The following is a 21,537-nucleotide window of genomic DNA, read 5'->3' as shown; positions in this document are numbered from 1 at the left end:
CACAGGGGTTAACTAAGATTCTTTGCATATCAGATATTTTTATTATGATTCATAACGGTAGCAAAGTTACAGTTAGGAAGTAGCAACAAAAATGATTGTATGGTTGTGGGTCCCCACAACACGAGGAGCTGTAGTAAAGGCTAGAAGCGTTAGGAAGGTTGAAAACCACTGCCTGAGGGTACTTGCACATGTGGCTAGCTTTCAACCTTGACAGTCTATCTCTTGCTAATCTGAACTATCATTTGTTTCCCAATAAAGTTATCTTTACTACTTGGACAACCTTGTATAAGCTTTTACTGTAAATTCTTTGGAAGAAAGAGCAAGAATCTGGAAGCACCTGGCCAGGACCCAATCACCTGCCACAAAAGCATTCCAATATATATATATATATATATATATATATATATATATATATATATATTGAAAAGGAATGCTTTTGTTGCAGGTATATATGTGTGTGTATATATATATGGGAGATACATGAAATTGTTCATACACTAACAGTTCCAATGAAACAAAAACAGGGAGGAGCAAAGTAACAGAAAACGATTTTGAAAGTCAGGGAGAATATTCAGCACAGCAGATTGCTTGGAAGTCTGAGAGAGAGAGCATGGCAGAGCATACAGGGGAGGGGCTACTGGTCCAGGAAGGAAAAAGCTGGGACTCCTCAGAAAGCAAAGGAAGGAGGTCTTGTCATTTGCTGGCATCGCCTTAGAGTTGAACCACACTGACCGTTAGATCCATCCCACACGTCTTAACTCAGACAGTGCCTGCTGCATTCCAGGTACAGTGTTAGCACAGGGGATCTAGCAGTAAACAAATTGGCTTACAGCTCTGACTTTAAGCAGTTTATATTCCTTGTAGAGAAAGACAATAACCTAACAAATTGGTACGCCTGTGTATTTATCTGGGGTCCCAAACCTTAACCTTGCAGCTGCTCTTCCCTCAGCTCGCTTCTCCAAGTCCTCAGCTACAAGATGGTGTCAGTCATAATATCCTGTGCTTTAAAATATATCAGGTAACATTTCAAGCTTTACCTACAGGGAAGCAGATCCACCTTTGACCTCTCCAATTTTGGATTTGATTCTAAAATCCCATTTTACTGAAGTGGATGTTCACTGCAACATCAGTTGCTTGCCTACTTTGTGAGGAAAAAAATATCAGGGACAATTAATAGCCATGATGGAGCTGAACAACTCTGTGGCTGAGTCAGTCATGTCTGGCAAATGTTTCAAAGGTCTCACATGACTTATGTCTGGATCTCCTTGTTCGCCTTAGGAAGCAAGTACTGATGCATCCACTCGGGGAGAGAAACTAAATCCCGGGGAAGTCAAGAAGTGGACCCAAAAGAACAAGTTAACAAATCCAGAGACTTTGGATACTACTGCCTTCTGCAACCCCAGTTCCCCTCGTCTCCTAAGATTGCATGACAAAGTACTATAATCTGACTGGCTTAAAACTGAAGATACTTGTTATCTCATAATTATGCAGGTAAGAGGCCTGAAATCAAAGTGTTCATGGAGACACACTGTCTCTGAACCCCAAGGAGGAATCCCTGTGCTACCTTCTGCTGCTCATCTCTGGTGCCCTAAGGTGTGAGGCTTCGGGTACATCTCTACCTTCAGCTTTTCACAGCATCGTTCTTCTAAGAAATTTACTCACACTGCATTAAGGACCCACTCTACTCAAGTGTGACCTCACTGTAACTAATGACATCTGTCACGAATTTACTTCCAAATGAAGTCACTCTCTGAGACAAGCAGTTTGGACTTCAATATGTCTTGGAGAGGATGGTACGTAATTCGACTCCGTAACACTAATGGATGACTACGGGCTATGAAGTAGAACAGAGACAGAAAGAAAACAGGTCTCAGTCCATCCCTGTCTTTACTCTCAACTTTATGCCTCATTTTGTGATCCTCGTTTTCTCCCTTTATGAAAAAAAAAGCATTGAATCCAATATTACCTAACTTTAACTCGTAACATTGTAATATCTGAATAATTATAATGAAAAAAGAAGTTTGAAAAGCATCTAGTTATAATATAAGGGCTAGAATGATAAAGAAAATGAAACTTCATGGGCTTAAGACACTTTAAGAGATTGTGAAGCTTTATTTCTGGAGATCTTGACTGGGGCTTACCACTTGGAAGAGACTTGAGACAGAGGGAAGATTGGAAAATAAAGTTATAAGCTGGGTTCTGAAGTTTGACAGACAGGCAGAATTCCAACAATAGTAGAAAGGTATACTAGGCCATTCCGGCATGAAGTATAGTTTAGGACTTTAGTAACTTATTATCTCAGTAATCTTATTAACTTCAATCTGAAATTTTTGGAGGTGGAGTAAAAAGAAAATTCCACCTTGTATTTTGCACTTGGTAAAATAGGTAGTTTTAAGGCCCCATTTACTAAAGTACTCCATATACAGGGCTAAATATCTCTCATGGTCTCAGAGAAAAATCACGAGTTATATCTAGAGAAGAAACAGTATACTAAAGGTGATGTATGAACTACACAGAGGAAATATAAGTGTGGTTAGATGCTAAGGGCATGGCAACAGCTCAGGAATCAATAGGCAGGTTTAACATTAATAGCTCAAAATATGTATATACTTAAATGGTTAAGAGTATACATTTTATAGTATATGTGAATATTTTTATCAACATTAATTATTTTTAAAAGGATTAAAACACAGAGAAGGAAAGAAAAACAATGAGTGGTATAGACACTCCAATTTGGAGCCAGTCTTGTTGTTGAGTGGCCAGCCTCACATCTGGTCAGGAGCCAGATCACTAAATTTAGAGTGGCAAGAACAAAGTAATCCCATGGTTCCAACCATATATTAATATTATCAGAAGCCTGTAGGAGGAAGTCAGATCTTAGTCATCAAGCAGGAAGGTCAAGGAATTGTTGATTTCATCATATTTAAATGTTCTTAGGCATTTTTTTACCACTCTAGAAAACAGCAGAGAATGGAAGATGTATTTGATGAGTAACACATTTGTTCATCAAGGGAAGGAATAAAACAAGACAGATACCCAAGGGACGACAGCTGGAGATGCCCACTTCAATCATGAGAAGAAGAAGGGACACACACAAACCTTGAAAAGAAACAATCAGTCATTCAGAGGTCATAGGATATGTCTACTGTCCTGCTCAGTTACAGAGGGAAGTTTGAAGATGTTTTCTTTAGTAATGAAAGATCTTTCTAGAAGAAGGATGAAGGTGAAGGTGTAGAAGTATTGATTGTCAGGGGTAACAGGGAGAGAAATTTCAGTAGAGAGGACCAAATTCAAAGGCTAGAATGGGGAAGGTGACCAGGGAGTATTCACAAAAGAAGCAGTTACAGAGTATGTGAAGGGAATGAGAGAAAGAGCAAGGACATTAGTTAGATTGTCACATCACCAGAAGCTTGTTGCTGTGTCATACTTACAAGCATGCTAACTGGTCCAATGGAGACGTCCAAAACTTCTTATAAATATAATAATAGTGTAACGTGGAGCCAATGCAGCAGGAGACTGAACAAAAAAGTGCTTACAAATGATCAAGGAAGACAAGATGCACGGCAAAAGAGATGCTTCTCTAACCAACCTCCCACCTGGTCTCTCTTTAGGTGTGCTTTGCTTCAGTTCATTTTGTAACTTGTTTTCTGGAATATTTTCTTATACATCAATGCATGGCCACCTTTGCTTTCTGTAGATGTGCACATTATCAACATCTAGACCTTATTAGATATTCTGTGTGTGAGTGCACGCACGCGCACACATGCATGCACGCACGCACACACGCGCGAGCACACACACACACACACTCATGTATGTACTCATGGTCACACTAGAGCATGTACCATAAGAGTCTATTAATCTATTTAGTGTCTTTCATATGCATATGTAGGTTTTTATGTTTGCTGCACATTTAAAAGTGATCTTCTCCAGTTCCTTCTTGCCTCCTCTCATTCCTTCTAAAGAATAGAATTTATCAGTTGTCTGGCACTCTACTTACCCTGTCTCACAATGGCTTCTATTTCTGTGTCACCCGTGTCATACTCATTGCCCTGCTAGTATCAATAAATATTTATACATTGAATAAAATGGATGAATAAATGTTTCAAAGGGATCAAGGAGAGAAAGAAAAAGAGAAAGGGAAGAGATTTTTTTTTCCCAGTCAAAGAGTAGGGGTTCGCCTGGTGTGGTGGCACACACCTTTAATCCCAGCACTCGGGAGGCGGAGGCAGGCGGATTTCTGAGTTCGAGGGCAGCCTGGTCTACAAAGTGAGTTCCAGGACAGCCAGGGCTATACAGAGAAGCCCTGTCTCGAAAAACCAAACCAAACCAAACCAAACCAAACCAAACCAAACCAAACCAAACAAACAAACAAACAAAAAATAGTAGGGGTTCTCCAAGAGACACTTGCAATTTTTTTTATTAAATAAAGTAAAATCAATTTCTGAGAGGTAGAGCCATGGAGATGTGTTCAGGAGGTGTTTAGACGGTGAAATGACTACCCCTGCTGTAACAATTGTCATTAGATTGCAGGGCTTCATCTGCCTGCTCATGGATGCCTCTCACACCATTACTGTGGCTATCTGTTTTCCCTGTACCCACCCCCTGACACACCCACCCCTACCCCCACACACCTTCTCCCTCACACACACTGTGGGAGGGGGAGAGAGAGAGCGAGCATTCTTACTGCCACTCACATTATTTATTCAAAAGAAGGGGCCATTTCAAATGATTTTGTACTGGCAAAATGATACCTATGTAGGTCCTGACTACCACTAATGGTTGTCCTGAGAATCTAGTATCTTTGGATAGATATCAACCAATGAAAGACAGGAGAAGATGAAATCAGGGTCTCCTCTGACCTCGAATGTCTGAGATTTAGTAGCTGAAGACAGCTTCTCTGGATGTGACCCCAGAAAGTGCCACAGACTTTTCAACCCATCCCTCTTTCTCCTCTTTTTGTCTCCATTTTGGTATTCCTGAGATTGTCAGCACCTAAGAGTTTGTCTAACTTCCTGATGCTCCAAAACTTGGACTAAACAAGCAAACATCAAAACGTCTTCAAATGCTAAGTATGTCGATTATTTTTACACATACGAACAAAACGGTTGGAATATGTTTAATGGGGACATTTGCTTGTTTACGTTGGGATATGTTGGCTCCTGGGGATAGTAAAAGTTGCACAGACCAGTCCTTGAAACCAAGGGGAGAATGAGGAAGGCTTGAACAGCAAACAGTCCACCAGCAGTCCAAGGAATAGTAGTTCTCATTGTGTAGTCCCAGCAGAAGATAATCAGAAACACATGGCTCTCATGAGTCTAAACACAGTCCCCAAATAGCTGTGTTTCCAATAGAGGAGCATGGGCTAAGGAGATATTACTCATTGTGTCTGTTTATAATTTAATGTTTTTGGTGTTATGCAATGCCAAGGCATCAGCTTCCATGAAAGTAGATTTACAAAGGAACCTACCTCAGTGAAGACAACATAACTATTTTATATTTAAGTCGGAATAGGTTTAGTACATAGCAGACTATTAAATAATATTCAAACATCCAGTGCGGGAAAAATTCAGAAGAAATGACAATATTACATCTGCTTAGCAAGGCACGTTGGAAAAGACAAATGGAAAAAGGAATTAGATTTGGCCAGAAAGAGGGAGCGTGATTCCTCGTGGAAAGTTGGCAGAGGGAGTCCTGTGATCTCACTGGCAGTGGGAACGGTTTTAATGCTGAATCAAGTCTCAGTGGGAAAGGTGTGGAAGGCAAAGTTACTGTCTTCAAATATTTCTGACTACAGGAGCCTGTGTTACTGGGTGGATAGAGTATAAAGTGTCTCTTCTAAGAAGGGATTGTAGCCCCAAAGGCCAGGAAACCTTTGCTGCTGCTTCATCAACCACCGGCAGCTGTGATTAGAGAAATATTCTGTTATCTGCTACTCTCAATGTTTACCCCAAAGACATCTCTGTTTTCACAGGAAGTCAGTTTTTTCTTTGTTTGTTTTAACATTCTCATTGGGACAGTTAATTAAATTTGGTTTTTCATTTTAGGTTTACTTATGCAGACCAAAATTATATACTCAAATTTATACACACAGAAATCCAGACAAATTTATATACACAGTTAGTTAAACATTGAAGCATGCAGCTGGTTAAGCACTTCCAGTGGTCTTGTCGTGTTTTCAGTTCTGAATATCTGATCAAAATCCATTATTTTCTCACAGAGATCTGTAGACACACCTACACACAAGGATTTGCATGAGATTTCTGGTGTTTAGAGCTCTTTTAAATAACCAAACACAGTTTATCTTTGAAATGTAGATAAGCAAGTCCAGTGGTTTTAAGCATCTTTTAAAAGAGTTTATAGTAAAGGAGAGTAAAGATGAGGGATTCGGCTAAGTTGAGTAGTTTGTTCTCTGAGTAAGAGAAATTACAAATTTCAAAATGCACAGATAAAAACAAATCTATAAGATATCCTATCTAAAAGCCACTTGTAGGTCTTAGAAACAACCACCTAGGCAGGGTCTTGCTGGTTATTTCATTAGTGACTTTTTTATTTTTTTAAATGATCTATATAACATTCATAATATATTGATTTGTCTCTCCATGTTAGATATCTGAAAGAGTATTTAATAATTGCAGATAATTATCACTTGATTCCTTTGGGGAGGTATTGGTCTGTAGGATTTGTTTATTTCTGATTTTGAATAAAGCCTGCATGACAACATCTTTCTACCTTCTTTGCTGGCAGTGGGTTGCATACATTAAAACCAGAGGTACAGAGCAAATGTTTGGAAACACCATTTTTGTCGTGACTGAACTATCATTTTTATTTTAGAATCTTGCTTGTGTTTTTAACATTTAAGACTCTGAATCACTTGGAAGCCAAAACCATCATGTGTTTGGTGTTTGGCATTCTTTTGGTTGAAGAAAATTCTAGAGTGAATTTTTTTTTTTTTTAACACCAGCAGCCAATAAGTTTCAGATGTTTTCCAAGAAGCAGGCTTTCTGAAGCTGAAGTGGAATTTTCTGTGATGGTCTACAAATAACAGTTAACATATGCGGAAGTCACAAACGAGGCAGGACTCAGGAAATGCCTAGTAAGGAAGTAAAGGAAGCTAAAAGTTAAGTAATAAAGTGTTTCCATCTAACCTTCCCAGGAAACATTGAAGTATTTAAAGAAAGATGTACCCCGCCTACTTCTCAAGGACATCGCTATTACAAACCGCCAAAAGGTGGCTTTAAAATGAAGGAAAAGTAGCTTTGAAATTCAGTGACATCTGTCATAAATTCAAAGCGTTCAAGAAAAATAACAAAAAGAAAAGTTATAGTCTCATAAATTAACCAAAAGTCTACTCTTCCGTGATTTCATAGCATCTAGAAATTGACTCATACCGTGAGTTGAAGCCTCCTTTAAAGATGGCCTTCCCCTTGTCATCTGTCATCGTTCTCTGTCCATGAGTCAACACAATCTTCATATTTTTGCTAACAAGTGAACACACTTCCGTGGCAGTCTTCAAATGCTCACCATCTTAATCGATAGTGACTTGGTGTGGGTTCTTCAAGTTGTGGCTTCAGAAACGATTAGGCCAATGTTGAGTTCGTTTTTTCTTTAGAGCATATATTGTGGTAGAAACCAAGCAGCCTGATTTCTCTGGGATGCAACAGGGCATCCTGCTAGCCATGTGGATCACTTGAGCATCCTTCAGTGACAGCCAACTTGTGTTTAACAGAAACCCTACTTGCTTCCTACCTACTCACCTATCTACCTGGGCTATGAGCCTGAACGGAAATGAGCAAGAGTTTATAAAACACGACAGTGTCCCCCCGAGGTGTCAGTACTGACAGCAGCAACCATGCTGCCACCCAAGATAAAATTCTGCTCCAAGTACTATTAAACAGGCTCAGAAACTGCCCCCAAGTCTACATAGATAAAAGGCACCTCCTGCAGGTCCCAAAGGTATCTTGCCACCCAGTTCGGTGGGTTTTCCATCACGACTTCCCAAATAATTTGTTTTTCACCTCTTTTAGTTTTCTTCTTTATACTTGACAGTGAAGGGCCTGCATTTGTCTGGCAGGCATGAACAGAGTGCAGTAGTAAAATGGACATTTTATGTTCCCTGGATTTGTGTTGTTCCCTATACTTCACAAGTAAAAATAGTGCAACTATACCCGCAGTATTAATATGGAATGATCTGTTTCCAACTCTTTTCTTTCTTTCTCTTTCTTTCTTCCTTCCTTCCTTCCTTCCTTCCTTCCTTCCTTTCTCTTTCTTTCTTTCTTTCTTTCTTTTCTTTCTTTCATTGCTTCATTGTTTCATTTCTTTCTTTCATTGTTTTTCTTTCTTTCTTCCTTTCTTCCTTCCTTCCTTCCTTCCTTCCTTCCTTCCTTCCTTCCTTCCTTCCTTTATTTTGTATGAAACTGTGTAATGTAGCCCAGGCTGGACTTGGGCTTACAATGTAGTTAGCCAGGCTGGCCTTGAACCTCTGGCCCCCTTCTGTGCCTTTCTAGTGCAGGATTATAGGTAGTCCACCACACCAAACATAAATGCACACTATAAAAAGAAAACGCCTCACTACTTGACACAGGCAGGCCCAGAACTCTTCATGTAAAGCGGGCTGGACTGAAGTGTGACATCATTTTCCTGCCTCTGCCTCCTGAGTGCTTAGAGTCTAGGTATGGACCCAATACTGGACCAGTGTTCTCCTAATTCTATGAACAATTAAACCACATGTCAAGTATTTTTTAAGAAACATATGATATTATATTCTTTTAAATTCTTCAGAAATAATTAGTTTAGAAACACAGTCACCAACTCAGAATCAACTTAGCAGGCCTTGACATGGAGCTCTGGAGGAATCCTTGAATTTGGGAGTCCTATCATTCATTCTCTCGGATTTAAGAAAGAGATGCAGGATTTTTTTTTTCAGATTTTAAAACTGACTTTTGTTTCTGATGTGTAAATCCTCAGCTCTCGTAGACTTCTAACATCTTAAAAGCTATTTTCTCTCACTGCAATGAAGGTAGACTCTAAAGGATAAAGGGCAGAACTCTAAGTAGGTTTAGGAAGTTTTGCAGCTTATGTAATACCTCTCCCAGTCACAGGGTCACTCCGAACTGTTTTCACTCTGGCTCCCATTCGGACCACATGGAAGTTAATTTTAGTTTTGCAGAAAGGAGAGAGAGGCTGACCACAGACGCCCAGGATAAACTCAGACTTACCTTCCTGGTTTCCTGGGTACTCGCAGAGAGAAGGAAGCACTGTTTGTCCTGCGGGTATCCTTCTTCACATCTGCTAGCCTGAGTTTGAGAGGGTGTGTGTGGGACAGTGCCAGAGACGTCCGCTGCAATCTTCTTAGTCCCTCGGAGTGTCAGGGTCTGGTAAAAGAGACAGATCGCCACCACCAAACCCACCAGGAAAGGTCGGGGGCAAAATCGCCGGCGACAAAGGAACCCGGGTCGACAGACCATGACCAGTCCAGGTTCACTTGGCCCCTGGCCACGTTGTCAGTGTGAAAAAAGCACACATCTGTCTTCTTTTTACACAATTCCAATCAAGTTCGCCCCATCTCCGCTTGAAAACTTTCCGAAGGTTCATGCCAAAGATTCATAGGACCCAGCGGTCAGAGGTGGTTAATAGCCCTTAAATGAAGGACAGTAAGAAGTGACTGGCCAGATTTTTTTTTTAAGATGTCAAAATAAAGATAGTTATAAGAAATCATCCGAATGCATCCCCAGCTACCAAGAGTTCCTTCCGGTAATGTCTTACTTCCACAACATCCTTAAAGTCAGGAGTTCAGCTTGTCTCCTCTTTTGGGGCAAAAAGAAAGCACCGTAAAGCGGGTCTGGAGGCAGAAACCAGCCGAAGACGCAGTCGATTTAACGCGAAGTGCCTGTTGCACAGCTGGGCGCCGGCCAGGTTGTCCTAGCAGTTTCTCATTTTCCCTCCGGTTTTAAAGCCATCCCGCTCCCAGCCTTTTATGTTGTAGAACTCCTTCCTTTCGTTCAGTTTTAAATTGCCACTTTGCTGCTAGCATTCACGGTTTTTAACATAAAAAAGGGGGATAGCAGTTTGGCTGTTGTGGTTACAGTCAGGGCTTTGCTTGCGTTTGGTCTCATTCCGTTTCAAGTTCAAAGTTCTGTGTACTTACTCAGTTTTCATCCTTTTAGCCAGATTTTTTTTTCATGATCCCCTAATGGATTGCTGATCAAAATCACTTGGAAGGAAACACCCAGGCGTAGGACTTGGCTTCATCTTACTCTCACGCACGGACAGACACGCGCAGACTCGGGGAGACACGCGCGTGCCAGCTGCACACAGGGCCGAGAGCCGGAGGACCTGGGCCATCGCTGCCACCCAGGCCGAGCGGGGCGGAGCTAAACTAGGGCTTTTTCTGGCCTTGGGGGCTGTCCAGCCGCGTTATAAGCTCTGCCCCAGCAAAGGGTAGGCTACTACTGTGCATGGGAACAGCAGTTGGCACCCATATCCCAACTTGGAACGTGGCTACCTATCCAGACCCGCAGAATTAGAAATATACTTGATCTCTGATCCTCTGTGTCACTGTGTTTTCCTAATACAGAATAACAAATGGCTTCTAGTCAATAGATGCTAAAGGTCGAGGAGGAGATGAAGGCCGACCCTGAGCTAACCGGGAGGCTTATCACTCCAGGGAATTGTGGTCTCGCTTAAGAGGACAAGAGAGTCATCCGGACAGTCTGGACCACTGAAGAGGAAACATTCCGTGTAACTAAAAGTCCCCTCTCCATTCCAACACAAGAGTCCTTCCGCCGTTATTACTGCTCTGTGGTTCTCCGAGGCAAATAGCTTGATGCTTGGCTCTTCAAATGAACTGACTGTAGTAGGTATTGAAGTTCTAACTTTTGCCCAGGAGAAAGGAGTACCCAGCAGGCTTTTTAATTCCATATCAACCCTCTCACAGGCATCACTTTGGGCTCAGCAGGTTGAGGGATCACCGAAGAGAACCTCCAGGTTCTTGCTTTGGCAGCTCCAAGAACGACTACCTTAAGCTCACAGGGGACAGTCTTCAAATACCTAGATGGTTTCTATACTTTAGGTCTAACCAAATTTCTATAGGCAGATGTTCTCCCGTGAGGCCACAGCCCTAGAGTAAGCCCATTCCAAAGACTCAGCGATTACTCTCTAATATTTTGTGAGAAAGAGCGCCGCCTAGAGGTTCACAGCTACAAAAGATTCAGAAAATGGACATCTCTTGCTAGTAAGAAACTTGAGTCAGCTTGGGATAGATGAGGAGAGAGAAAGAGAAGAGGTGGAAGGGAGAGAGGGAGAGACACAGACACAGAGAGAGACAGACACAGAGAGAGACAGACACAGACAAACAGACAGACAGAGACAGACAGAGAGACAGAGACAGAGAGACAGAGAAGGAAAAGGAGGAAGAGAAGAGGAACAAAAATAAAAAGAAAAAAAGAAAAAAAACAAAAGAAAAAATAAGAAAAAAGAAAAGAACAGAATAAAAAACAAAAAAAAGAAGATAAGAAAAGGAAAGTTTGCACCTTAAAAACAAATTAATTAGGTCATTATAGAATAAGCATTAACTTATCTCAGTCTATTTACATATAGCCTATAAAATGTTTTACTACTATTTGATATATAAATTCAGTCTTCAATACCATGACAAATAAGGGAATGGGAGAAAATTAACCTGGTTTTCACATATAGACATTGAAAGAGCATCACTGTTGTATGCCACAGGTTTTGTGTGGATGTAATATATTTTGAAGGCCAATAGGAATTACTAGACCTCTAAACTGGAATGGTTTCTATGTTAATGAGACCCAGAGTATGGTAAAGCTGTTTACTGGGTGTTATGAGCAGTATAGGCAGTTGTTAATTATTAACCCTATAATTCTGAAAAAAAAAATCAAGTTTTGAGGAAGGAAGAATCCTTTTTTGGAGGGAGGCATTATTAAGTCACTGAGTCAGATTACAGAAGAATAAATTGGATGCTAACTAGAATTGCCTTTAGGTTGGGAGAAGGGAAACACAACAGAAGAGAAAAATTTTAGACAATGTTGTAGCTTTCTTTTGGCTAAGAGGAATCTAGAAAGGATTCTGATAAGTTGAAGAACTCAATTCCCTATCTTGACTACAGAGTCCAAGGGAGCAGAAGACAGTAGTAATAATATTAGAAATAGTTATAGTATTAGAAAAAGAAGGGGTTAATTAGAAGAAGAATGTGGCAAAGAAGCTCCCGGTGGACTGAGACTCCTGGGACCACATCAGATGTTAGAGTCAATCCACCACAGACATAGATCTTCACACTCACCACCTCTTACAAGCTGTCCTGAAATAAATGCTTTGGACTATGAAATCAAAGTCCATCATTTGTGAGATCAGAGTCCCCCTCTGAGTACTGATGGCCCGGGAAGGCACCTAAGCATCCTGAACAGCTGGCAGGTGGATGAGAGCGGATGCACATCTGTTAGGTGCTAGATCCTCGGGCTCAGTCCGAGCAGAGCTTAGAATGTGGTGAGGTGTCGCACTTGCGAGCAGATCATGGAAATGGTGAGCCGCGGGGAACACAGAAGAAGCAGATACAAACTCTGTCCCTAATTGTTCTCTTTCCATTATTCTTTGTGATGAAGGGGAACAGACGGTTTGAGAGGATGGCTTTAGTCATGCCTGACGATCAAATATTGTGTTCTCAAAGTCACAGTTTGGATGGCTAGATAAAGGTAGAGATATTGGACATATTAATGCAGCACCCTGCAATGTTTCTATACATGCATGTAGCATGTTATTTACAAGTCAGCTTAAACATATCTAATGACTCAATGCTTATCATTTCTTTGGGGTAAAAACATTAAGAATTCTGCCTTTAGGTTCCTCACAAATGGGATCATATGGTCTTTACTTTTTATACTCGTCCTTTCCCACCTAGCATAATGATCTCCAATTGTACCCACATTGTTGGAAATAACAGGATCTCATTCTCTTTTTTATTGGAGTGATGTAAGCATAGCTCATTGTCTTCACTCACCAGCTGAAGAACACAGTAGTCATTTCTATCCTTGGCTGTTTTAACTAATGCTGTAAACAAGAGTGTGGATGTCCTTTAAACACACTGTCCTGTATCCTTGATTCTGTGCCCAGCAATGGCGTTGAGTGACTAGATAGTAGCTCTAATTTCAAAGTTTTGACGAATCTGCAACCCTTTTCCCCACTAGCTAATTTACATGCTCACCAACACTCCACATTCTTACTGTTCTTGCCATTTTGGCCTTGTCCCATGACCATCCTAAATGGGGTGAGGTAGCATCTTGCTATGGTTTTGATATGTATCTCCCTGGCATTAGAGAAGTTGACCACTCTTCTAGATGCTAACAAGTGATTTGACCTCTTCTTTTGACAAATGTCTAAATGCAACCAATTTTTTTTTCCAATGGAATTGTTTTGTTCTTTGCCATTGAGTTCTTTGTCTTCCTTCTATATGAGTTATATTTGAATGGGAGGCTAGACAGAGTTAGATTGGAGTCTATACAGGAAACAATAAAGACAGAGACCATATTGGCTCAGTGGTGGGAGTGGGAGGGCATATCTGCAGTACAATTGTGAACCTGGGGTTTTGGCATTGTTTCAAACCAGATGCTTTTGTGATCTAGTTCATAAAGTAACCTTTACACACACACACACACACACACACACACACACACACACACACACACACACACACATCTTTAAAAGTAGGCATTTAGCAGCATTGTGAGGAGAGAGTGGCAGTGTTGTACAATATAGAACAATCTTCCACAAAACAAAATCCTTCAGTGTTCTTTCCAACATATAAAATATGATCTTTTTATGACACATATAGCTACTTTTGGTTTTGGTATGCACTTGAGGTACTTGAGTTTGACTCAAATATTCAATGAAGGCTTATTGTTTGGGAATCAAACCCAGAGCCTTGGACATGGTAGGCAAGCATTCTACCACACACCTATCCACAATCCTTGGGTTTTGTTTGTTTTTTTGTTTTTTGTTTGGTTGGTTTTGGGGACAAGGTCTCACTATGTGGCCCATGGAGACCAAGAGCTCGCTATGGACCTCCTATTTCAGCTTTCCAATTGCCCAGCTTATGAAAACTGCATTTTAAGGTATTGATTTTTAAAACCATGTGCAGATAAAAATATGTGTAAAAAGATTTCAGTGCTGGACCAGGGATTCTCTGAATTTCAACTTCATCATAAACCAGGGGCACCACGATCAATAGATGGCTCAAAGGTCACCTGGTGATCCAAAAGTTTTGTTTCCGTAACACCTTTCAATAGGAACATCCTCTCTGATGCAGTCTTCCGAGCCCTGCTGGTTTATGCCAGGGAATAGCTTTTCTCTACAAGAAGGTCCTGATTGTGATAGTGTAAAATCTGGTTGCAACTACTCATGGTGGTGTCCCAAGTCAAATCTTGGGAATGCTGTTAGCAGTAAGTGGTCCCATAAAAATCAGACTGCCTTCTCAGCTCTTATCATTTCTTATGCTGTGCTCTGTCTTGAATTTTCCCAATAAACTCTAAATACGAGTTGGTAGTTTTAAATCATGAGTCATGTATTAATTAAATCTGTTCAAAGGTATCCTAGACACTATGGAAAACAGAAGACATGTGACAGATACTATAAATGACTAGGGTATGACACACCGATAAAACTGGTCCAAGCAGGATGACTTATCAGCTTCAAAATCTTAGTGGTCTAATGTAGTAAAGCTCACATGTCAACTTTCTATCACTTCTCAGTTTCCTTAAGACTTTTGATGACCTCACAGACTCTTAGCCACTGAGGGTCTCTACATCTTATTAGCACAAGAGGAACAAGAAAGAACTGGTTATCTCTTAGGAGGAGAGCTTCAGATTAGCATGTCATTGTATTGGCCTGGGCCTGTACATTGATAAGGTACATGGGAAATGTACCTTATCAATAAGCCTAGGAGGAAAAGGAAATGAGCTGACACACACAGCTGAAGTGAAGATAAGCCATGTGTCCTTGAGAAACAAAATAGGGAATACATATCTTTCAGGAAGTGTTGGGAAAGCTTCGAAATCCCGGGCATTTCTCAACTGACCCTGAAGAGTCTCAATACTTTCAGCTGCCACTTGGGCAAAATATGAACGTTGTATCCTAATGGGGAACCTTTAAAATAAAGTTGGGAAAGTATTAGCTACAGGTGAAAGATGGCTTTCGTAATTTCCAAATTGAAACTAATTTGGTCTTCATGAACAAACCTTAGGTATCCAAGAAGTTTCTTAATGGACAGATCATAGAAGCCATCGGGATGGGATAAACGTGACAATGAAGCTATTTTTTTTTAAACCAATTTTAATTGTAAACATGTAGAACCAAATCTCCTTTAAATCACCTGCAAAGGTCATGTGATTCTTCTCTGCAGTGCAAAATATATACAAAGTTGAATAGAAAATGTGTGGACTACCTTCTTCCCTCATCCTTTGCCCCGTAGGAGGCAGCTGCTACACTACTCTAGCATAGACAGAGGCACCTCATTAGGCCTTCTAAACAAAGCCCTGCATACAGAGATTATGATCTGTTTCAGGTTTAGATCATGTATCCTCTCATGTCAACCGAATGGCTTTCATCCATTGTTCACAAAGTAAAAGAACTATGTACATTTAGGCTCATATACATGGTTCTGGAAGTGCTGTGGGCATTAGTCAATGAAATCACAAAGTAAGACAGTAAAACAAGGCCCTGTTTGTTTGTTCGCTTCAATGTTTAATACAGTCAATATTTGAACATGCTCAGTTTTCTTCCAACTCACCTTGCCTCTCTCCGCATAGCCATATGCAGCCACTTTTTGTTCACGCTAAGAATTTCAGTTTAAGAGAACTTTTTAGTATGACCAAGGTCTGAGGACCATGTGAACTGCCTGCCCAGTGTCTGCCCAATTTATACATGGAAGTATATGCAGTTCAACTTCTTCATGGTCATGCTGGTCCCCCCCCCCTTTTTTTTGATTGTTTGTTTAAATAGGTATATCTTGCAATCTGAACATTTCAAGATGAGAAATCTGTCCTGATAGATTGAGGCCTCTGAAGCAAAATGGTTATGATTTTAGATGTCCCCTTAGAGTGGCACTTTGCCAGCCACACTTCGCCTTGGCAATTCTTTAAGTGAACATCTGGTGCCACTACTTTTAAAAACGAGTCAACTGCTTAGCTCACAATTTTCAGTTCGTCACTCACTTCCCACAATTGTCTCTTCACCGGTATTTTGAACTAACTTCCATTGGCACCAAGTTTATTTGAATCACTGTGTGCTGTATTTTATTTCACACTGTGCTAATGGTCCTGTATCTCCTGTAAGCTATCACACTGCTTCACATTGAACGCTATTTTGCCTGTCTCTGTGCTTTTGCTGTATCTAAGTGTCTACTTGTAAGCGATTGCTTGAAACATTTTCATTGTGGAAACCTACACATCACTCATTCAGATACTCTGTATCAGTCTTACCATTGTTCTCCTAACGATTTCCCATCTTGGTGATATTTGGTTCAGGGAGGGGAGCTTTTAGCAGTTTCTAGAAACACTTTGGTGTCCCAGCTGGCACTGGAATACTTTTGGCACAGATGCTGCTGAATTTTAGAGCAGAAGCCCACCGTTGCTATGAACTCTATCCTCTAATGAAGATACAATCATTGGCAGAAAAAATGCCAAAAGTGCTGAGACTGGGGACTTTCAAATTTAAATGAAAGAATAGTTGTACAGTTCCTACTTGTGGCTGCCTGAGATTTATTTGTTCTGTACATTGGGATAGTGAGTACATCAGCTTTTTTTTTTGGAGATTTTAACAACTTCGTAATTATACAGATCCTTTCCTGCCCAAATGTTAATTATGGACAGAGAGCCTCCCTTAAGCCTTTTAAATGTCATTCTCATTTGAATCCTTTCAATTATACTAGGCTGGGAATGGTGGGATATGTCTTATGTCTAGGGTATAAACACACTCAGGGAGCTGACTCAGGAGGATCAGTGCAAGTTCTCGGTCAGCCTGGGCTACATAGTGAGTACCAGCCTGAACTACAGAAGGGGGCACGGTCTCAAAACACCAAACAAAACCAGTAAGATGTAGTTATTATATACACATTTATCTATGGATGGGGCTGGATAGACAGATGGACAGATAAGGGGGCAAAGAATCACTTGCCTCACTGGGCACACTAGGTGTTGCACTTTCTTTAAGACAAAGGTTTACACACTGGCAAGGAGGCACAATTTGCTCTTAGGAGCAAATAATAATAATAATAATAATAATAATAATAATAATAATAATAATAATAGAGAAGACGCTAATACATTTAGCTTTGGTTGTATGAAAGGATCAAATTACACTTCCAATAGACATCTCATTTGTCTTTTCTATAGATCTGCGATATAGGATTCTCCAGAAGCTATAGTTCATTTTAAAAATGTTATCAAGCAGCTATGAGATTTTGCTTTTCTTCCACCCCTCCCTCCTTCCTTCCCTCTTTTCCTTTCTCTCCTTTCTTTTTTTAATTACTCAGGCATCTATCCCCATTTTCTGAAAATAAAAGATATTTTGAGACTTTGACAGAATTAAACTTGTCACAAGTTGAAGGGTATAGGTTGTCTGGTGGCTCGTGAATGCTGGCTGTACTGGCTGGTTTTGTGTGTCAACTTGACATAAGCTGGAGTTATCACAGAGAAAGGAGCTTCGGGTGAGGAAATGCCTCCATGAGATCCAGCCATAAGGCATTTTCTCAATGATCAAGGTGGGAGGGCCCCTTGTGGGTGGGACCATCTCTGGGTTTTCTATAAGAAAGCAAGCTGAGCAAGCCAGTGGAGGCAAGCCTGTAAGAACATCCCTCCATGGCCTCTGCATCAGCTCCTGCTTCCTGACCTGCTTGAGTTCCAGTCCTGACTTCCTTGGTGATGAACAGCAGTATGGAAGTGTAAGCTGAATAAACCCTTTCCTCCCCAACTTGCTTGTTGGTCTTGATGTTTTGTCCAGGAATAGAAACGCTGACTAAGACACTGGCCTTCATTTAGGAAATCCGAATGGGTAAGAGGGCAGCATTCTTGAACAGAATGTGGCTCTTCAGTCGTGTGTCCATGACATCAAGTTCTCTTTGAATTTTGAATCCAAGCCTTAAGATCAATACACATGCTTAATTATTTATCAGTAGGAGACTGAGCTTCTCTTTAAAACATGTGTAAATGGCAAACAGTGGTAAAGGAAAAGCACTCTGCACAGGTTGGGAACCCAGAACAAGTCCTCTTTATAACCAGTACTCGAACCCAAGGAAATAACTGGTTCCGTTCCAGAGCAGCATACAAATGCTTCAAGGACAGAGACATATATTTTGGTAAATTCTAATTGATATACCAGGGAAGCCAAACTAAAAACCACTAGGAGCTATTAGCAGATGTCTCATATTTACCCGCAGAGTTACATAAAAGCATTCCTGGCTGAATTATTACATTGCATTTAGCAAGTAAAGCCATTTCCTGTCATTTGGCACCTACTACAATTTGACGTCCCGGTGTTGAGACTGCCTCTGCTGGAGCAACTCTAACAAAGCAGAAGCATTAAGCCATAGCCGCTAGGTGTGTGGTTTGTCCCCCCCGCCCCCACTACTGCATTAATAGCTGTGTTTTAAAGGAGCTCATCTTTAAAACTAGCAGGCACACAGCTTCCTAAGCAGTGATTGTTATTTCCTAAGGAAGACAAGTAGACATGTGCAATGGGAATGGGAACACAGCAACAGGTTATGTGTGCTCTCCTCACTTGCTTCCCACATCAGCTCTATGTCCCAGCAAATGGTCAGGTTTTTTAAGCAACAGGGAAAAAAAACACCAAAACCAAAACCAAAACCAAAACCAAATTATGTTTTCCTCGTTTCCTTTGTTAGGATAAAGAAAGTAAAAAAGGAACACTGGGTTTGCCAAAAGTAAATTATCTGCAGAGGATATTAAGGAACTTATTAAAGCTCTCTCAAATAAGAATTCTAATCATGCTGACACTCGTAAGAATTAACTCTTACAACTCACGAAGCATATGCAACTTACTACTTTAAAACAAGTGATCAGAATGGATTATAGTTCTCCCTTATCAAACTCAATTAAACATCAAACCTAAGGTCACCTCCTCTTTAAATCAACATTTCAATAACAGAATCAAATCGTAAGTATTGTTTTAGGTCAAAATCAAAATCTGATGCTACAATAGATTGTTCTCAAAATAAGGAAACGTATAAATCTTGATTTGTAACTCTGATCTCTGTTCAATAACTGAGGGTACAGCAGGCCGGATGGGTCAGTAGCAAAGATGCTTGCCTGCAACCCTGGTGGCCCGAGTTCAGACCTCCAGAACCCCCTAGACTTCCCAAAGGGTAAAGATCTACCTTAAATTTAACAGTTTGCAGTTCCCAAGCTGTAGGTTGCTTTGAAGACATTCACGCTTTTTAATTGCTATCAACTTATGACCATCATGGTTAAGTCACAACAGGTAAATATCCCCCTTCCATTACAAGCTATTCCTTGGTTATAGCTCTTCTTAAATCGACTGTTGCTCAGCTCTTGATTCTTCTGGACATGGGATCTACTTACTTCAGCTTCACACACTGCAGTTTCCTAGTGTTCCTAGAACGCAATTGCTTCACTTTTAGGATTCAGTTCGAGCGGTTTATCCTTTGGGCAACTTCTCTACTGCAACAATCACTTCTGCCTTCCAATGTTCCCAAAGTGCTTTTACAGCACTTACCAAAACAATTATAAGTATCTGTCAGCACTGACTTCCATCACAGCTCAAATCCACAACGTGCACTCCTTAATGTATAACATTCTAGTGCTTAATATTTGTAACGTTATATAGATATTTTTTGAGTTTTCTCTCTTAAAGTCTGTTTGCTCATTTTTTTTTTTTTAATGTGAGAAGAAAACTGCATGCCAAGTCTACATACCAAGTAGCTTGCCTCTTATAATCCAAGTATAACAGACAAGGATTTTTGTAAAATTAAAGTTAGTTAAGTAAAGGAAACTTTCTAAAGCCCAGGGGCCAAGGACGAACATTATACAAACCTAACAGTGTCCAAAAACCTAAAATACATTAAGTGTGCTTCAGGACTGAGCCAAGAATTCAGCTATCCTTAAAAGAGAATGATTGTAAGGTTATCGAACACTCAGCTTCATGTAGGCATTTAATTAAGCCATTTATTGCTTCAAATGTGTTACCATGAACATTTAAATATAGACTACAGCAGTAAGGCCTCGTTTTTCACCACCTATAAACTGTGAACTCACACTTGGGCCTTTTCCGCCACCCACTGTTACAGAAGTTTTGTACAACACAGATTCTGAATGTCTTGGTGTAAATGTAACAAAGAATATTAATTGCTGGAAATGTTGCTTTAGTGAGGTAGTTCCATGCTTGGCCATATATGGTATGTATGCATACACATTTACATATAGCTATCTAATTTAGGGACAGGTTCTACTAATTTCTAAATCTTTAATGTAAAATTTTGGTGTATTTCTTCATGTATAGTTTGTAAGAAAGTCAACGTTTGAGCTCAAAGCTTGCTACTGTGTTTTCTTTCTAAGAGACTCAGTAAGTAGAACACAAGAGGGAGGAGCTATAGCGACTGAACACAGGAATGCCCCTGCCCCTGACCTGACAAGGAACTTTCTCTTAAAATAAGAGAAAGTTATTTTCCAGCCAGTTCAAAGGGTGGATGAGTGTAGAAGAGTCACACTGTGTGATTACAGCACGTAAACGCCTCTCATCCAAGCGTCTCCAGAGAGCATGCGACTGAGCTGACAGAGCTCAACTGTATACACTGCTTAAAGGCTTAAAAATATCGTGAGGTCATCACACTCCTGACGATCTGAAATCCTAAGAACTGTATGAACACATCTCTGGGGCTGACAACAGTTATCAAGCCTGTGGTAGGTTCAGTGTTCCAGGATCTTACAGCTGGATGAGGCTCCTAAAATCTGTCAAATCTCTACCCTTTAGGTAGCATTACATAGATTTAACACTGCCTTCTGGGTAAGTTCTAAAAGATTCAGAAGTGGGCTTCATTAAAGCATATGTGGATTTCATATATTTCAATGTAGAGGAAGTCTGATCTTTGAAGTTTCATCAATTTTTCTACCCATCTACTGAACATCTATTGAGTGAAGCCTCCACTATGTAAAATCCATCACCTAAATAGCACCTATAGAACAAGTCCTTAGGAGTGTTCTGAAGACATCCCACAACCTGCATTATTTTGGTTTCACAAAGCCCAGAGTGATTTAAGAGTTAATTAACTGCCACATCACGATGTCAGAGAATTAAAAACAAAATTATATTTTAAGGTCTCTTTAAGTCATATTGGCCACACTGCTTCCAGTCCAAACATCTATAGCCATTATTTTCATTGTATCTGCTGTAATTAGGTTCTTTTTATATCCCTTAGATTCAAAGCAAAGCCAGAGAAATATTCTAGAAAAATACATTTGACACTTCAAATTTACATTTAAAATGTTCTTT

General features: G+C 40.3%; 1 protein-coding gene across 2 annotated transcripts in view; it reads right to left on the bottom strand.

The window, feature by feature from the left end:
* The window catches only part of Cped1 (cadherin like and PC-esterase domain containing 1), a 256,172-nt gene extending 245,695 nt beyond the window's left edge, over window positions 1–10,477 (bottom strand). Inside the window, exon 1 of one of the 2 annotated variants that reach the window (XM_029478163.1) lies at window positions 9,219–10,477. In XM_029478163.1, coding sequence (XP_029334023.1) covers window positions 9,219–9,467 — 249 coding nt within the window. In that variant the 5' untranslated portion in view covers window positions 9,468–10,477. The remainder of the gene's footprint in view (window positions 1–9,218) is intronic. The other variant, XM_021164697.2, reaches the window with a different exon arrangement.
* Window positions 10,478–21,537: the final 11,060 nt, after the last annotated feature.

This window comes from Mus caroli, chromosome 6, assembly GCF_900094665.2.
Source record: "Mus caroli chromosome 6, CAROLI_EIJ_v1.1, whole genome shotgun sequence".
NCBI lineage: Eukaryota > Metazoa > Chordata > Mammalia > Rodentia > Muridae > Mus > Mus caroli.
Note: the sequence above shows the minus strand (reverse complement) of the source record. Positions and strands in the feature narration are given on the sequence as shown.